This window comes from Synchytrium microbalum, assembly GCF_006535985.1.
Source record: "Synchytrium microbalum strain JEL517 chromosome Unknown SmJEL517_scf0029, whole genome shotgun sequence".
Lineage (NCBI taxonomy): Eukaryota > Fungi > Chytridiomycota > Chytridiomycetes > Synchytriales > Synchytriaceae > Synchytrium > Synchytrium microbalum.
This window is the reverse complement of record NW_022158378.1, coordinates 261,717-279,875: the sequence shown is the minus strand read 5'-3', so window position 1 is coordinate 279,875 and position 18,159 is coordinate 261,717. Positions and strand designations below refer to the sequence as shown.

The following is an 18,159-nucleotide window of genomic DNA, read 5'->3' as shown; positions in this document are numbered from 1 at the left end:
ATTGATTCAGGCAACCTTTTTCTGTGCTGTCTTTAATGCATGTAAGTCAACTGCTCAGCCAGTAGACAGTTCACGGTGGTTCCAGGTCGGCCTTGTTCTAATTCAACGATTTCGTTTCTAGCAAACGCGGACATCGCCAGGCTTTCAACTGGCTGGCAACTTTCAGGGCTTGCTTTTCGAGCTGTAAGTTGAAAAAGCTTTCCCATTCTCTGCTTATGCACCATTCTGATTCTCCTTTTTTGCCCGTTAGTGCATGGTACTCAAGCTCGACGTTGATCCTGATGACTTTGCCTTCCATCAACGAAGGTTTACCTTCGTAGAGGCCGAGACAAGGCGTCGAGTATGGTACTACTCTGTGATCATGGATAAATTCTTGGCCATGTTTATGGATCGCCCACACCAGCTGAATGTTGTCAAAAACAATGTCAAGAAACCGCTTCCAGATATCGTCTACCTCAATGCCACGGACTTGAATTCCTTTGATCCACCCAGCCAAAACTTTATCGCAAAGGCTCTAGATCCAGTATATGATCCATTGGCTCATCGCATTGACCTTTGGTTTATCTGGACTCGTATAATAAATACATCTAAAATAGTTACCGATGTAGGATTACCTATAGAGGAGATGCAAAAGCAAATGACGGAGTATGTAGCTGATTTGGAGAAGTGGAGAAGTCTGTTACCGTCAGAGTGGATTGTAGAACCAACGCCTCCAGCAGAAACATGGATTACAGAAAAGGATGGATCTGGACGTTATTCAATCGAGACTCATTGTAAGTTACTCAGCAACTTGGATTTTGTGATGGAATTCTTGATTGACCTTCTTTACCCCATAGGTTTACATATCCTGTATTGGACTTGTCATGTACTCCTACATCGACCCGTAGTGCTTCAATTCGCTCGCAATCTACCTGCCATGCAGAACCTCCTCAGCCATCCATCGTTTGTCTCTGGCACCGCTGCTGCTCATAACGTGGTCAGTCTCCTGTTGGCTATACCAGATGAACTCGTGAAAGTTGTCAGTCCGATGGAATCATATGGTGCATTTCAAGCTGGACTGCATCATACGCTAGTTGCTGGAATCAGCAAGTAAGAATAGCTACAATGCGATCTGCTTTGGTTGGCAAGAATAGGGACTATTTCTAAACCGTCGCACTTTTTGAAAACTCAGATTCGGGGATGTTGATAGTGACCATGATCTCGACTGTCAGGAGTCACCGTCTAGTGTTGCCGATTCAACCAGTTCATCACGTAATGTTGAAAAGAGGTCTATTGAGGCCTTCCAGTCTTGTATGCAGTTCTTGAATAGGATCTCGAGGCGTTGGCCAATGGTATGTACTTGTGTTTGTCAGATCATGCTTGTTGGAAATGCTAGTGCCTTTCATTTCGCACTAACCCCGAATCTGTGCTGATAGGCCGCTACACTATTATCTTCTGGTCTTAGGATTGCCAGTGTCGGTGTGATACCTGTAGAATAACTATTAAACTCCCCTAAAACCATTTGAATTCAGTATCAGTAAACATTACAGATCATTGATGGAAAGTGACAGTTGTTTATTTGGCAGTGTAGGTATTCTGTGCATATTACAAGGTACAAAGCATTTCAGCGAAAGGAAGCCTTAACCGATGACTGTGTGTTGGCTCGTGGTTGAAGTCGCGATAGCATTTCCAACGGAGGGAGGTGCCAAATTGAGAATGAACCTAGCAGTGCAAAAGTTGTTCATGAAATAGGCCCTCTGTTTTTCTCGACCGGGCTTGGGACCGGACCTATGGCAACATTAACGACAATGTTGTTAGATATGTCTAGATGAAAACATTGATAACAAAGGGTCAAAAGAACAAAACATTCCAAAAGATTTCCAGTGCTTGGCCTCCTCCCAAAAACACCAACCACTTGCGTGGCAACTTCCTTCTCGGTAGTGATGGAGTAGTATAGTTGATGAGCACGATGTGACAGTTGAAATCCACTGCCTGTAGTGGCGTCTCGTGCGAACGATTCCTTTCTTGAGGTTTCCCGTACCCTCGGGACTGGAAGTGCAAGGTCCAAATTCTCAAGTTCTTGCTGTACGTTCTGTTCTCGTCCAAAGGCCAAGGTGCCCAACCACAATTGGCATGAGCCGAGGCTCAGAGGCTACTGTGGAACTTAAGAGATTAATCTTGATAAGACTTGAGGTCTTCAGACTTGAAGTCTATACGGAACAAAGATGAGATGGTGTGAGTGCAAGGTTTCAGATGTTGCAATGTACACTATGACAGAGCAGCAACAGCAAACGAAACATTGATAATCCACTTGAGTAGGAGTGATTGTGGTAGGTGTTGGGAATAGTCGACGAGTGGAATCTAACATAGAGCCTCGTTTCGACCCAGAGAGGAGACGCCATCCGATATATACCATGCCGGCAATGCAGGACGTGACTAGCTAGCTCCTCAAATAGTCCTGATTTGAATGAATGCTCGTTTGGAGCCTATTCGGATATTTGGACAATAGGCCAACGATTGGTCGACCATTCTTGTGTTTCAGATCGTGATTACGTGCCAATACACATACGTAGAGTATATCGTATCTTTCAATTGGAAGTTGACTGAGAGGTTCCTGGCGTTTGCGGTATGCGGCATTTGGAAAAATGGAGTATCCGTGACAGCAATGCCTTCCAAATCATAGACATTCCCAGCAATCACATTAGCCCATCTTTTCCATATTTCGGCATTTTAGACGACTTGAATTCCTGGTAGAAGGGTGGCAAGAACTAATATACAACAAGTTTAAGGAATCTTTAACACAGTCATGGTGAATTCGAATTAATGCTGTTGCGACGACAGAAACCAGTTGACTTGGAAGGCTGACACGTGCATTTCTGCCATGAATATATCAAACACGTAACATACCCCCTTCCTTCTAGCATCTCTTTCGTTTGGCTGAACATTTGAACTCAACAAAACATTAAGGTAGCTCTGTGCGGTCATCGAAGGATCAAACAATGTGAAACGCTTACAACATTGGTGAACATTGTTTTACTACATTATAGCGTTAATCTTCAAAGCAATTTAAGTACATGTGTTGTAAATCGAAAAGCAAGACATGCCGGACAAACTACTTGACTATTTCAGAGTCGTTCCGAGATTGAAGCAGACTGGTTTAAACTATAAAGTAAACATAGAGATTTGTTTAGCGAGCAGAAACGAGATCTAAAAAAGGTACATCAAAACAAGAAGCTTACAGAACTTCTTGGCCGCTTCCTTGACCGAGTCGACGATTTTCTCGGTACGAGATTTCTTCGATGAAGAAGAGTTCATGGAAGAGTTGGTTGATGTTCTTGGGAAGAACTAGTGTGACAAAGATACGTTAGTAAGTGATCCAAATTGTCACATGGTCGTAACGAGAACGGCGACACAAGTGGCCTTAGAAACAGTTCACCCCCATAAAAGACAGGGGATGCATCAAATAAGACTTACTTGAGGTGGTTTATATTCGTCATTTTCACCAGTTGAATCCTAGATGAGAAAAACACCGGGGTAACTAGTCAGCTTCATGCCCATCACGAAATCAATAGTGCATGACAACAAATACCAGGTAATGTAACTGTTCATCACTATGTTGGTATTCAGCCATTGCCTTGGCACCATCTTTATGGCCTATCTCAGCAGCTGCCTTATCAAATGACTCTTGGGAAACTGCCTTCTTGTCACTCATTACAGATGCTTGGTGGACCGAAGTACTCATGATTCAGGAGCTTTGATTGAAGGTTGAGTGAGTTGAAGATATACGAGGCAAGATTATTGAGTGAATGGAAGTTGTGGTTTGGTTTAATGCTTGTGCCCCGTGTTTGATTTGCGTCCAGCAAACGTCCATGGGCTGTGTGGAACAAACAAAAAAGGCAAGAACCATAATCACATGCCATCCGTTTTGTGTCGTACTTGCTATCTTTGCTCGAAACCTGTTGTATCATCTCAGGAGAATACATCAGGCTTCTTGAAGTAGCTAGCTCCTCAGATCAGGTACTATCGCTGCAATAACTATCACACATTTTTACAAGTCATTCGAATGCGGCACGTCTTCTTTATAAATTGGTATATTATTGAAATTCTATTAGTTTCTATGTGTCCAATTGTACTTTATAAATCCTCTATAATAACATAAAATGCTCCTCAGTCGTATTGTCCGTGTTTGATTTCTCTGCTGTCTCCTTGGTGATGGATTCAAGCATTGCCTGCTGCATTCTCATAAACTCGTCGTCATTCATATTACTAGTAAGTAGTGATCCAGGATTCAGTGACGGTATTGAAGCAGTTCCATCGTTCTCCACTACGCTATTATAGTGGATTCCTCTATGGTATGAAAGTCGTATTCTCGTTGCGTCGGCAGGTATAGCAACAAACGGGCTGATTGAATATGGAACTGTTTTATTTTGGATTGTGAATGTGAGATCCAACGAACGGGTTGAAACTGCAACCAACATTTGACTTGCCAGTATTGTCTTCAAAAATATCAATGGAACAGGAGTAAACTTCAGCGATTGCTTGCAGTTCGAGAGCATTACCAAAACAGTTTGGTCCTCGTTTACGTCGTATGTAGTCGGCGTAACTCTCAGAGTCCGTAAGGAAAGCACAGTATGTATCTTCGTGTGCCTCCTATGATTGGGAAATTAGCGATTGAAGCGACACATTGACTATAACCGGTCGTTCGTACCAGGTAGTCCATACAAGCCTTCCTGACTTCCAAGTGCCTTTCTTCAGTCGCGAATAGTTGATCCGCTACAAAACAGATACACATCAGTAAAGTGTTATACTGTCAATAACATACACGCAAGTACAAAGCACCAACTGTCAAAAACACAATCCAATGAAGCCAACTTACAAACAGCTCTAAACAAACACGCCCCATCCTCTCTAACCCTTCTTATCTTATACCCAGCACTCTGCATCCTCTTAAAAAACTCTCTGTCCCTCCCATTATTAGTAACCTGGTGGATATTAAAGTCTCTCTCATCGACGGAGTTTGGTATATACGCTGGAACACCACCATTACTATTCAACGAGCTGGCCATTGAAGAATCAGTAGACGGTGAAGAAACAACTTCAATCTCGTGGATAAGATGTCGTGGTTTGCGTTGGATCAGCTCTGGAGTTCCCGGTAGATCATCAAAGGCAAACATTCCCTTTTCTGCAGCGCCTAGGAAGCTGCCACTGTTGCTGTGAAAACTGTTTGCGGTTGATGGTTTGCTGGGCGTTTCAAGCTGGGAGGTATAGTTTTGGATTGCAATTGGATTTGACTGCATTTTGGGAATAATTATCTATAGAATGGCCAGTTTCTTTTCGTTGAGCAATTGTAAACGTTGCTGTCAAAGTGTGTTTGAAAAATATCTCCTTCAACACAACAAAAATGTTGGGAGGAGTGCTATACTTTTCTTGTCTCACATTTTCGAACAAAACGGGTTGGGGTTGATTCGCAGAATAGCTCTGTCAACCGGTGTCATTTCCTACCAAACGCTAGAGTAATCGCGTCGCTCTCGTTGAAAGGCACGTCTTTTGAGGCTCATTACTAGGTGTATGATGCAAAAAAGATTATGGGTCGTTTACAGAGCGTGATTAATATACAAGACAAAAAGACACTAATACTACTACTTATAACTACTAAGCATATCTACGTGACAGCAACTGAATTCCTTGACGAGTGGGGTGATGCCGGTGGACTGAGTTTCCTAATCTCCTCTTCTTCAACTTGAAGCTTCTGCTGTAATCTAGCTTCAGACTCCTCCACTTCACGTTTCAATTTATCATCCTCGGCTTTCTGAGTTTGGTATTCCAGTTTCTTGGCAGTCTCCTCCCTTAAAAAGGCATTCGTCGGGTTGGCGACCTTTTTCCACAGCTCAGCATCCCAACCATGAAAGTAGGCAATAAACTCTATAGGCTCATCACCTTGACTTATAAACAATACATCTCCTTCATTCCTCAATCCAGTAACTCGTGACTTCATTCTACGTAGTATGGCAGTGCGAGTGGCGGATGATATAGATTCCGAGTGTTGGCGACGAGTTTTGGGATCATTAGCAAAAACAGTATCCCGCGAGAATTTGTTGGTTATGGCTTCAGGTATTCCATACATGACACCACCATCTGGAGCCATCATACGCCCATCATCCAGATTATCTAGCCATACTTCAACGGATTTACGTGCTAGTTTACGTACGACATCGGATGTATCAGAGCCAACCCATACATACAACTTGGCAGATCCAGGATCTATTATACAGCATGTATCCGACCGTAAATCAGATTGTTGGAAGTGGTAGACTTCTTCTACTAAAAAGTAGCCTCGAGAGCACGAGCATCGTAATACTCTGGGTACTGGTGCATAATAATATTCAGAGCCAGCAGAATATGGTTGTTTACCACCTAATACATCCCAAAAGGCACGAGGCTCAAGCCTTTCATCCACCTGTCTGTAAAATGATCCGTTTACGAGATTGGCTGATCCTGCTCCAGGCATCCATATCGATGATGTTAGGGCAGTCAATGCTCCACGTAACGAGTTGTGTGATGATGAAACGGGTGCACTTAATGGAGACAATGAAGACAGGGGCGGTGATACGGGATTACCAAGGAGCGAAGGTAGTGGTGATGGTGATCCAGTACCTAATATTTTACGTATTATATTATGTGCTCGCTTCACTTCATCCTTGGATGCACCCTTGCCGGCCCATAGATATGAGGTTTGTGTTGGATCACGGAGTTGTATAAAGAAGCAGTCTCGAGTGACGAGTGACGTGGCTTTGGCAGTTACTTGTATAGCTCGTGTCGTTTTATACCTTAAATCTGTTCGGATCTGCCACATAACTGCTGGTTCCTGTGATGCTGAAAAGATATTGACTGGTGCATCATTTCCGGCCGATGCAGCTCGTTGCTCCAACCAGTCCTTGCGTGATCCTCGATGATACACACACATGTTATCTAAATGTGCTAGTAATGCTATGGGTTCACGGCCTTGTTCGAGATGTACTACTTTGACTGGACACTTGTACATTTCCTTCATCAGGTCCTCCATTTCCAATTGTGTCTTGAATAAAAAGGTCGAGTAGGCTAGTTTACTGGATTTGTCTCCTTGCCAAAAGTATACTACAGCTTCTACATTCGGCATGGCAGGCTCCACTGGAGATAAAGCAGAAGCAGCACTACTTTCGTCTTTCGGATTTACGGAGTCTTTAGATGCAGATGATACAGACGTTCGACCTGATGGAGGAGTGTTGGTACCACTAGTAGTAGCAGCTTCTTGTCGTTTCTTTTCACGTTCCTTGTGTTCTCCTTCTTCTTCTAGACGGTACACACACAAAAAGACATATGCATCACCAGCAAAGAAATGTCCACGTTCTTCTGCTGGTAGCTGTACAAATCGACCACGGGAATATATAAAGGAGGAGAAGGATAGCAACAGACGGTTTGCATGAGAGCACAGCTCTTCTATAGCACGAGTTTGAACGTCGAATGTGGCTGGTGGTTGGTATAGTGCCCTTACGTCTACTCGCATGCCTCCAAGTGAAGGAGCTACGGATCGTTTCTTCAAGTCCGCGTTTCCTGTGTTGAAGATTTCGTTAGCTTTACCGAAATCAGATCAGAAGCACAAAAAACGCTATGCTGGTACCTGACTTGACATCCTGCCAGTTTACTTCAGATGCATGTTCATCCCAATCTCTAAACATGAGCTTAAACACTTCCGATTCTTCTCCTTCTGCCATCCTGTTGAAACCCATCCATTTTGGCCTAGGCTGTACAGGTACAACACGCTAAAAACACATGGAATATGAGATATCGACAAGGAACCAGAAAAAGAGCAAAGTAACCCAGCCACTGCTTACAGCAAGAAATTCATTCGACACTTGTTTCGTATCCAGACTAGAATGTCTTCCAATCCATAAGAACAACTCGACAGCGGTATCAATAACATAACATCCTTCTGATTGAAGCATGATGCGTTTCAAAGTACCACCTGTAACCAGCAAGTCATTCATATCAACTTGATCACTCAACGATTTGGGTTCGACGCGATACATTGTTGGATTGGATTCAGCAGCGTCTCGGAATTCTCGTTCAGCAATCACAGAGTCGAGATCTGATGATGAGGAAATTACACGCGTGAATTTCAGAATTTTTTGCTAAATATTTTCCAAGCCTACCTGGTTTGGCTGCATGCACAGGAGGACCTCCAAGAAGTTCAAAGAATCTTGCATTCTCTTGTCCTTCAACTATGTTAAACATTGTTGGAGGATCGTTAGGAGACAAAAGAGTTGATAAGAACTGCAGTGTTGCTTGCCTAGCTCTTCCAAGATCGCATTCCTCGTCCTCTCCAAATTGTTGATTCTACGAGCCAACATTTTGGCTACGGTCTGATGCTGCACTTTAGACTTTGATCCAGTCCACACAAATATTTCCATTCCCCAGTCCAATACTAGAACTGCAGTTGATTCCAGAGACGCGGATGATGGTGATACCTGTTAAAAATGAGATGAGCTAAAAAGCCAATTCGAAGCGTCGAATGTCGAATGTACCAGTCGAATTTTGGCCTCACGACCTCCAAATAACTTGTATAATCGTAATGGATACGTCCTTTCTTCAACAGGTGACAGGCCTGGTTCTGTAGCCATATCTACTGCATCATATTCTATAGTCGTGAACAAGCCCAGGAATTCTGGTGATTCTTCATGAGATATCTGCAATGGAATGAATCAGCACATGATACCGATATTGTAATAGCATACCGTAGGACATAGCTTTTTTTGCTCACCTCATGTTCAACACGCCCTACAGCACCAACCAGATTCCTTAACCCAACAGAGTACATGGCAGCACAAAACTTTTTATCTAATTCAGCGGAAGCACCAACCCATGTGAATATCTGATGATCTAAAGCACCACTATCTTCATTTCGATACGACATCATGACGAGGTATGCATCTCCTTCACAAAACAGACCACGACCACGTGGTAATTCTAGTATATGTGGTTTGAGACGTTCTATGCGCCATACAGAGACTCCTGGAGAGTCTGGCAGGTCTGCGGAAAAGGTTTCTGAAAAGTCCATCATGGGTATACGTTCTTGAGCGAACTCTGTTTGCTTTTTCTGTGATTTATTGGACGATTCTGCACCTTCTTTCGTTGTTTTGATGAGAGCTGCGGGTAATCGTGGTAGTGTGGAGCTAAAAGGATTGGGTGTGAGTTGTTGGCAGCTAAAAAAAGTGCAGCCACCGCTTTCAAAACACCATGGTCAGGCTAGTGCTCGCACTTACTCCTTTTCTATAGCATCAGCAAAGGTAGAAAGTGATTCTGACTCTGAGTGTCCAGTAACTCGACTGCGTAGTTTGGCCAAGTTGTCTAGAGCCCGTAAAAACAGTCTACCATTATCGGAAAAGACCTTTTCACGTTCCTTGGCATCTCGATCATTCATATCTCCTCTCTTTTCTAGCTCTTCTAGGAGTTCGCCATCGACAGGGTTGCTAGCCGACGTAAAGTCTGCGCCATAAAAGTCTGGCGACTGCAGCACATATTTCTTTGGCCTGGAATACTGTTTGCGAAGAGAGTCAGCATATGATGATGCAACAGTAGAGGCCGACGTGGTAGCATCGGACAACATTTGAAAGGCACTTCTAAAGTATGAGCTAAATCCTCCAGTATCACCCGTCTGACTAGTACTATCGGAGCTGACATTTGCTGGAGTTGCAGCATTGTTAACTGCATCTGCATTCAGTGTCGGTCTAGTCGTCAAGCTAAAGTCCAATGATTTTCTGTTTGATGTTGCTGCTTTATCATCAGAAGCTTCATGTGCTCTGAAGGGAGCCAGTGACTGTTGCCGCCGCAACTGGCCCAACATTGCAACCTATCTCCTACTTGCTGATCCACGATTTATGCTCTTCGAACTGCTGCACAGTGTTTTTTAAACACCGTTCAGGTTGAGAGTAGTCCACTTTCTTTTCTTTAACGTACTGTACAACCCCTCTTGGGTGAGCCAGCCACTTATCAACCTCTACTGTTTCAAATGCTTGTCCGAGCTACCATCACTGATTATAGTATTTATATACTGTACATCACACTCGCGCTTACCTTGGATCGTATTATTCTCTCAATCTTTTGTCCCAATTCATATCCACGTCGCAGCTCTTGTTCCAATTTCTCTCGTTCCTCTTCCAGCTGATTTGCACGTTTCTTGATCCTCAATATAGATTCTTCTTCAAGCCTTCTCAACTCATCGTGAGGTGTGCTGCTGCTAATCAATCCATTTGGAATATTACTCGTGACTGACGATCTGATACTTGAACTGGCAACATCCGAGGCAGCCCGTCGTAGTACCGACGATCTAGTTCTCCTTTCCTCTAATTCTAGCTCCACTTCACGCTCTGCGGCACGTTGCTTGCGGTTTTGTTCTCGTTGATTTGCTAATTCGGTTTCGTAATCCATCATAACTGACGAGTTTTGACGCATCTCTTTACGGAGTCGACGTGCCTTTTCCAAGGCATTTTCCGCTACCGGCGTCGACATGTTTTGCAACCGCTCTACGTGGATGTAAACGGTTTCAGCCCTGGACTTTCGTGTTTGCAACCAAAATGACCCTCTGAAAAAAATCTGCTGCGCGAAGACCAAATCTTCTTTTCGTCACCAAAACTGCTCCTTTTCGATCAGTTGCTCAAGTATCAGTATACCTAATGCCTACATAGAGATGACCGTTGGTTTTTAAGAAATGTGCTGTTTTTTGTCTATGATTTTGCTTAATCATTCAGTACGCGTTTTCTTCTGAATTTTCTGACGATCGCTCTATCAAAGAAGCGAATAACTTATACAAAATGCATATTTTTGAATCGATTACGGGCCTCGAATCCTAGGCTCATTACGGAATGGCTGGTTTCGTTCTCCCCATGAAATTCGCAATTTTTGTGTTCGTGACTTCAAGAAGGGCTTGCAACGTCCGGCTTGAACCAGACTGATTTCACTGTGCGCTCAGTAGCTTTAAACGCACTCGGGAATGGCTAACTTTATTCCAAACGCTTGGGATCCAACGGTTTCACCTTACGAAGTTCGCAAACTCAGACCAAATGTGATTTCGCCAGTCAGGAATGTGAAAGCATCATCCGCAACGGATCCAGTAGCATTCCTGGAGCAAAGTCTTGGACTGGATAGCGATTTGGATTTCTTCATTCGTTGCCAACCGGGATCACGCAGGCATGTTATGCATCTGGTCCACGATTTGTTTCGGTTTGCTGCATCTCTCTACAATACATTCGGATGTGAATAAAATCAAAAAGATCTGAATTGTGCATAATTGAACTTTGTTTTGACTAATCCTATTGTCTAGGGTTGCAGAGATTGTGGCCAAGGAAGGCAATTGGGTCGACACGTTCTACGAATCCGCTGATCGAGTACCTCATCGTCAAGCTATTGTCGAGGCGGAGACAGGCCGTGCTCTGACATATGGAGAGCTCGATGCCTTATCAAGTACGTCTGTATTACTTTCGAATTCTTTCATGAGTGGCTCTAAGATGCAACTCGTAGATCAGATGTCACGCTGGCTGCTAGGTCAAGGTGTAAAGCCTCTGTCTATCATACCGTTGATCTTCGAAAACTCTATTGGTGAGATTAAGAGCAGTGTTTCTAGTCCTTTTGTTGTTGCATACTTGCAACTTACATTCAACTGAGTTCTTAGACTATGTCGTTACATATCTTGGTGTTCTCAAAATTGGCTGCTGTGTTGCTGCCATAAATAATAACCTGCGCGCTGCCGCCCTTATACATTGTTTGAAAGTGGCAACTGGAGATTTAATCATATTTGGAACGTCGCTTTCAGAGCCCATCAAAGCAGTCTCGAGTGAATTATCGGCTCGCTTTGTTTGTATGGGTGATGATTTCAAGAACGTTCAATGGGTGAGAGAATCTGTCACGGAATGACCATCACTCCTTTGTAATACTGATGGGCCAAGTTTTCTAGACAACTGGATGCTGCCTGGCAGATGTGCTACCGTTTGCATCAGAACGGCTGCCTTTGGAAGTGCGAAGAGCTGCGAAGCCTACTGATCTCGCCATGTTCATCTACAGTAAGTGTTTCAATGTTCTGATGACGTTTATCTCAGTCAAATCTTGGCTAAACACTCACATAGCGTCTGGCACCACTGGAAACCCAAAACCTGTCAGTATAAGTCATTCCTCTATCATGATTTCTAATGTCACTGCTTCGACCCTTCCACGGTATTTTGAGGATGACAGAATCTATACAGCCATGCCAGTAAGTTTGAACCTATACTTAGAGTGATTTCCATGATAGCGCCACTCAAACTGTTCGTTTTAGCTCTATCATTCGGCTGCTGGTAAGGATGGTTGTCTTTAGCGAGTTTCATGTTAGATGGTCGTTCTCAGCAAAGTTCTACTTTACTGACGAGGGTCATGTTTCTAGGGAATGTTGCCATGTCGAGCGCGTTTTCACTTGGTTTGACAATCAGTAAGCCATAATCAACCATTTATATTTGCTTTCCATCTCACACCACCTCTATTCTAGTTTTCGCCAAAAAGATGTCTGCACGAAACTTTTTCAAGCAGTACGTTACTGATGAATTTGGAAGCGAGTTTCTTTTTGAGAACCGCTCCTCACCACATCCCACGTTCGCACTAGTTGCATTGAGCACAAGGCCACAGTGATACAATATATAGGCGAGATTGCTCGCTACATCCTGGCGACACCACCAGATCCAGCTGTGGATCGAGGACATAAAGTGAGAGTAGCAATTGGGAATGGAATGAGATCCGAAATATGGGGTCAATTTAAAGACAGGTTCAACATTCCAATTATTGCAGAATGTAAGAGAAGTTGTTGACAAGTTTTACAGTCAATTACTCACTGCCATATTCGTTGATAGTTTACGGAGCCACAGATGGAATCGGGTTGATAACTCATTACAATGCGGAGGAGGAAACGAATGGTAATACCTATCCGACCCATCTCTCAGTCTGCACAAGGACTAACACCCAACACCACTGTCAACTAGGCACCTTAGGTAAATTAGGTCCACTATACCGTCTTCTTACTGGAATGCGAATCATTCGCTTTGACTACGAAACAGAGCAGCCAGTCAGAGGAGAAGACGGCTTTGTTATAGAATGCGATCCTGGAGAAGCTGGAGAAATCATTGCGGATATCAACCCGCTGAAAGGAAGACTGTTTAGAGGCTACCATGGCGCTCCTGAAGCTACTGAAAAGAAAATCTTACGGAACGCGTTTCGGAAGGATGATGCGTGGATACGCAGTGGTGATATTGTGATGTTTGATCGTTTGGGATTTGCTTATTTCAAGGACAGAATTGGGGTAATGTGCCATGGTCTTATGTTTGCAACGATCGAAAATTTGGAAGCTGATATTTTTTTGCAGGATACATTCAGATGGAAGGGTGAAAACTGCTCCACTCAAGAAATTGGTGAAACCATCGATCGCTATCCAGGAATCATTGAAGCAAACGTATATGGAGTTGAAATTCCTCAGAAAGATGGTCGTTGTGGTATGGCTGGACTTCAAACAGAATCGTCATTCGATGTTTCTGGACTGGGAAAATTTTTGGTGAAAGAACTTCCGAAATATGCTATACCGTTGTTCTTGAGGATGTTACCAGAGATACAAACAACTGGTACATTTAAGCAAGTTAAGACCACCCTCCGTGCAGAGGGAATTGATTTGAACAAGATCAAGGACAGGATGTTCTTCTTTGATGGTGAGTCGTTTGGATTTTTTGGTACGCTGAGTTTCAGCTTTGCTAAATCCCTCATGTAGAGGAGAAATCTACGTATGTACCATACACTACGCAAATCTATAATGACATTATGGCAGGAAAGGCACGACTTTAATCATCGCAATATTGAGATGCTGAAGTTTGTTTTATTATAAACAAGGCGCTGGAATAATATCATGATGATTATTGAGAATTAGAATGGCGGCCAGCTAGACGACGTTTCAGCGTCAGCAACTTTTACCAATCCAACCCATACAGGCTTCTGGCTCCAGAATGTCCAGTTGGTTGTCTTCGACTGTCTGGCTTCACAAGCATCACGAGCATTTCTAATATACTCTCTGACACGTTCTACTTGTCTTTTCTGTTCATGCGGCGGTAGTAAATGGACCAATGGGGTCAACTCAATGGTAAGTTCGGTCAGGGAATTGATGTTGGGTCTGAATACGACGCGACATGTTGGAGAGTCGATAAGTGTCAATGGTTTGAGGGATTCTAGTTGCTGGTATGTTCGACATGTGGATAGGGTAGCTGCTACATCCATGCTTTCAAGCGTCTCACTGATGGCCGGAACGTCATCCTCGAGTCTTGTTAGAAGGGCACTTGAAGAAGCTAGTCTTGGTTTTGTACTCGCTGAGGAGCTTTTCTTGGGTATCACCACTGACGAGCGAAGGATGATGTGTGATGGGTCGTATATCTTATTTATTCGCTTCAAGTCAGAGGGCTGAGAAAAATGAATTGTGAGATTTTGCAACCGTAGACGATCAACTTCTTTACATGCATCCCTTTCAAAGCTCAAGCGAAAAGACGTCAACTACATAGGTAAATGTTCAATTACCTGTACACCATATTTAATCGCGATACTATCAACTGTATCATCTGGATTTATCGAATGCGTCAATTCCATGTCGCTCTTTCTGCTCGCGAGTCCAGTTGACATTGAAGCTATGAGACGAGCCGAAAATCGTGTAGGAGAAAATAATGCTTGGTCTGCTGCTGGAATTGACGCATCAATGCGTAATGGGTCACTGAAATCCGTGAGTGGGATGTCTTCCAACATTTTCTGACGACAGTGCTGACTGAATTTATGCGTCACAGGCACGGCAATTGGATGCTCGATGTTCTAGCGACTACAAGAGAGATGAACGCCTTGCTTGGTGCTAGGCACTGGAAAAGCTGCGCTGCCAATCAACGACTGACGAATCTTTTGGGTTGGCTGACCATCGGTCTTGTGTCGAGAGAAACGACGTGCCCTTTAACATTCCAAAGTGCAAGAAGCGGAAATCTAGTATCGTTTATTGGCAGCTCGTCGACCATTGTTGCTATCGCTTTGGCATCACACCTGGTCGCCAAAAATCCGACTCCCCAGAAAATCACTCGTCCACCAAATCCTCAATCGCGAGGGTCGGTTTGTGGATACGAAATATCACCAGCTTTCTAGCTTGTACTAGAGCATCCGCCACTTCTCTGGTGTATGCCTGCTGGCCCAATTGTCCCCTTTTGTAAGAACATTTAACCAGTTGTTTTCTATGGTTGTGCACTCCGCCGTATTAGTTAAACTAACACTTGTAATCTATTTCTCCCATGTAATTTAGAACATTGCTATGACGATGGGGGTTGACGCTGGGAAAACCTTGCTAGTCAAGGACTTATTGACCGCAGAGGATGCCATCAATACTAAACTATCAAGGACGGCTTTAGATGGAAGGGGAACAAAATACTCACCTCCACCTTCAAACATCGACATGACAGCCGCCTCTTCCGAATCTGAAAACCTAGACGACACGTCGACTGTACAGTCACCAAGCTTGGAAATACAATCAGACTCACCGACAGGTTCATACGACTACTTCCCACACGCACCACCTATACCGAATCGAGAACCAAGCATACTTGCTATGGACGGTGTTTTTAACGCGTATGGCATCATCAGCTCTCAAGAAATGACTGCTTCAACTATAGCAGATGTTCGACGAGGAAGCTATGCAAGCTCTACATCGCCTGCTGAAGTTGAAATGGACGAGCTGATACGAATGTCGACAATGAATAATGCAGCCTTTGCTACTGCTACTCAACAGCAACAGGATATGACGTTGGAATGTGCGCAAACATCTCGTCGGCGTGCAGTCAGTTTTGGGTCTGAACGAACACGAGTCTACCACCCAGATGAAACCACCGTTCGTGTACTTGTACGTCGTGGATCAGGACCGAATGGCCAAAGGATATTATCTGCAGTATCCAGCAATTCGACAAAAACCGACGATGTGGAGTACGTATTATCATTTCTACATCCGGAACATGTCAAGTCTTGGTTTAGTGGCAGCTCTGGAAAACAGGAACGAAGAAACTCTTTGAACAAACATTCGGAATTGATTGTAGGCGCTGATGGTGTTATACGAGGCAAAGTGCTAGCAAAAGGAGTAGAACCACCACAAGTCCGCTGGACGGCAAACAATTGGCAAACAAAACAACCAGTCAACAAGTTTATTCGACCACCAACCATTGGACACGCATCACCATCGAATCCGTCTTCAGCACCATCATCGACTCTCAGTATACCCTTCCACAAACGCTTTGGATTATCACCAAACTCATCTTCCACTTTTGGTGAGTCTGGGAATAGCTCTCGAGTATCTCTGGCAACCTCTAATAGCTATAGTCCGAAATCAGAACCGACCCCACCAGTTTCGAACGATGGACTGTTTGCACCACTGACCAACACATCGACCCGCAGGTTTTCAATCAACTTTGGTGGAATAAGCGAATTGGCTGCTACAGCCGTTATTGATTTGGCACGAATGACATCCGACATGCCACCGGCAGTCAAGAAGCCAGAAGAATATGTAGTTGCAAGTGTAATTCCAGAATTACAACGAGTAGCAGCTCTATCTAGTGACTCGAATGGATCCTCTGGTGGATCGTCATCATCGTCTGGGGGATCAATAGAAGGATCCCAGATACAAATACCATCACCAACACAAACCGGAATTCATAATCGAGTCATAGTTACTCCTACCAAATCCAGTCGTCGTGCTTCATATGGTGGACCAACAAGCAAGATATCCGCCCTAATATTATCGTCCAAATCATTATCAGTGCCAACACCAGGAGATCCATCATCACAGCCAGTACCAACCATACACCAACCCACCTCAACACGACCGACCATATCACCAGCTGGCAGTGTCACATCCGTAACACCGAGTGTTTCATCCACAGGCAGTGCAACATCTCCAGTGTCCCCACAATCAGGACTGCACGAATGGAAGTTTGAAATAGACGCCATCAGCGAAGTGCTCCCAGAACTGGAACGACTTGTAGGTGACGCACCACATGAACCCGTTGTACCCGAAGGATGGTCTCCATTACGTGTTGGTGAATTTGATTATGCACGACGAGCTGGATTCCGTCCTCGAAATGGTGTTGCCATGTCGTTTCAGGGCATTGGAGCGCCTGGTAGTATCGAGTCTGTACGATGGAGTGGTGTAATCAACATACAAGTCGATGGACAGAGCAAGTCAAAGGATACTGCTGGGCTGATAGTTACGCTGGTGCAGATTATTAATCCGTCAAAGTAGAAGCTCCTAGTATAGGTAGACCTGATACACTACTCGCTACACTGAAACCACATTCCACAATTTTCCATAATCACTTAATAATGTCAAATATGTTCTCAAAAATACTGTATTTAAAAAGTTCAGTACTCGTTTCATGGGTTGCAGCATCGTCGCGTCTTTGAACTTCACCAAACATACTATCCCAACACACAGATTGAGAAAATGTCATCACAACCAAGCAGTTCCAAGAAGCGCACAGCTCCCGCAACCACCTCATTTAATGCAGAAAAGAGTTCCAAGAAGCACAAGGTACGTTGTTGTCTCGCAATTCACTGATCGGTTTTTTTTCAAGTTGACTGATAAGTTTGTTTTCTTACTAGAGAGCTATTGTAGAGGAAAAAGAGGACTCGGAATCCTCATCAAATGAACGCGTTGAAAATGATCTGTAAGCTTAAAGGACTCTTCGTCTAAAGATTGCTAGACTAACATCAGATATTTTTGTTGCAGAGACTTCAAACCTCCCAAAGGCTACGCAACCATGAAATACACGTCGAAAATGGACTTGGAGCCTCCTAAATATATAATGGACGAGCTACAAGGTGACGAAGACGGCGCAGCAAAGCCTGAGATTTGGCTGTTTCGACTTCCAGCTGGTGTAAGAAACGTCGCTTTTTGCATTCACACGCAACTAGCCTTACTGAACTATGTATTTTATTCATCCATACAGGTCCCCATAACAGCTCTCCAAAACCAATACGTAGACATTGGCCCAACACCCTCACAACGCACGTCCACAACTCGATTCTCAACCAAAGTTTCTGTAAAGGGCAAAGAACGAGCTTCTGCTGTTGCCG

The 18,159-nt window shown here is 43.9% G+C and overlaps 5 protein-coding genes across 5 annotated transcripts; 2 read left to right on the top strand and 3 right to left on the bottom strand.

Annotated features, from left to right (window-relative positions):
• Positions 1 to 4,124: 4,124 nt before the first annotated feature.
• SmJEL517_g04410 (uncharacterized protein) lies at positions 4,125 to 5,276 on the bottom strand (the record flags this gene model as incomplete). Its single annotated transcript, XM_031170338.1, has 4 exons — positions 4,125 to 4,396; positions 4,539 to 4,629; positions 4,688 to 4,752; positions 4,856 to 5,276. The coding sequence occupies 4 exons, from the start codon at positions 5,274 to 5,276 to the stop codon at positions 4,125 to 4,127; spliced, it is 849 nt and encodes a 282-aa protein (XP_031023722.1).
• A 365-nt stretch (positions 5,277 to 5,641) lies between these two features.
• On the bottom strand, positions 5,642 to 10,524 carry SmJEL517_g04409 (uncharacterized protein; the record flags this gene model as incomplete). Its single annotated transcript, XM_031170337.1, has 9 exons — positions 5,642 to 7,569; positions 7,637 to 7,778; positions 7,851 to 8,104; positions 8,169 to 8,237; positions 8,357 to 8,483; positions 8,541 to 8,702; positions 8,777 to 9,188; positions 9,279 to 9,832; positions 10,090 to 10,524. 9 exons carry the CDS (start codon positions 10,522 to 10,524, stop codon positions 5,642 to 5,644), a joined length of 4,083 nt encoding a protein of 1,360 aa, XP_031023691.1.
• A 481-nt stretch (positions 10,525 to 11,005) lies between these two features.
• Positions 11,006 to 13,866, top strand: SmJEL517_g04408 (uncharacterized protein; the record flags this gene model as incomplete). The annotated part of the gene is made up of 14 exons (XM_031170336.1): positions 11,006 to 11,235; positions 11,336 to 11,475; positions 11,557 to 11,610; positions 11,684 to 11,901; positions 11,966 to 12,071; positions 12,135 to 12,259; positions 12,323 to 12,341; positions 12,428 to 12,472; positions 12,530 to 12,569; positions 12,644 to 12,828; positions 12,888 to 12,950; positions 13,017 to 13,333; positions 13,397 to 13,733; positions 13,793 to 13,866. The coding sequence occupies 14 exons, from the start codon at positions 11,006 to 11,008 to the stop codon at positions 13,864 to 13,866; spliced, it is 1,953 nt and encodes a 650-aa protein (XP_031023692.1).
• Positions 13,867 to 13,944: 78 nt separating this feature from the next.
• Positions 13,945 to 14,808, bottom strand: SmJEL517_g04407 (uncharacterized protein; the record flags this gene model as incomplete). Its single annotated transcript, XM_031170335.1, has 2 exons — positions 13,945 to 14,472; positions 14,587 to 14,808. 2 exons carry the CDS (start codon positions 14,806 to 14,808, stop codon positions 13,945 to 13,947), a joined length of 750 nt encoding a protein of 249 aa, XP_031023683.1.
• A 550-nt stretch (positions 14,809 to 15,358) lies between these two features.
• Positions 15,359 to 17,326, top strand: SmJEL517_g04406 (uncharacterized protein; the record flags this gene model as incomplete). The annotated part of the gene is made up of 1 exon (XM_031170334.1): positions 15,359 to 17,326. One exon carries the CDS (start codon positions 15,359 to 15,361, stop codon positions 17,324 to 17,326), a length of 1,968 nt encoding a protein of 655 aa, XP_031023684.1.
• Positions 17,327 to 18,159: the final 833 nt, after the last annotated feature.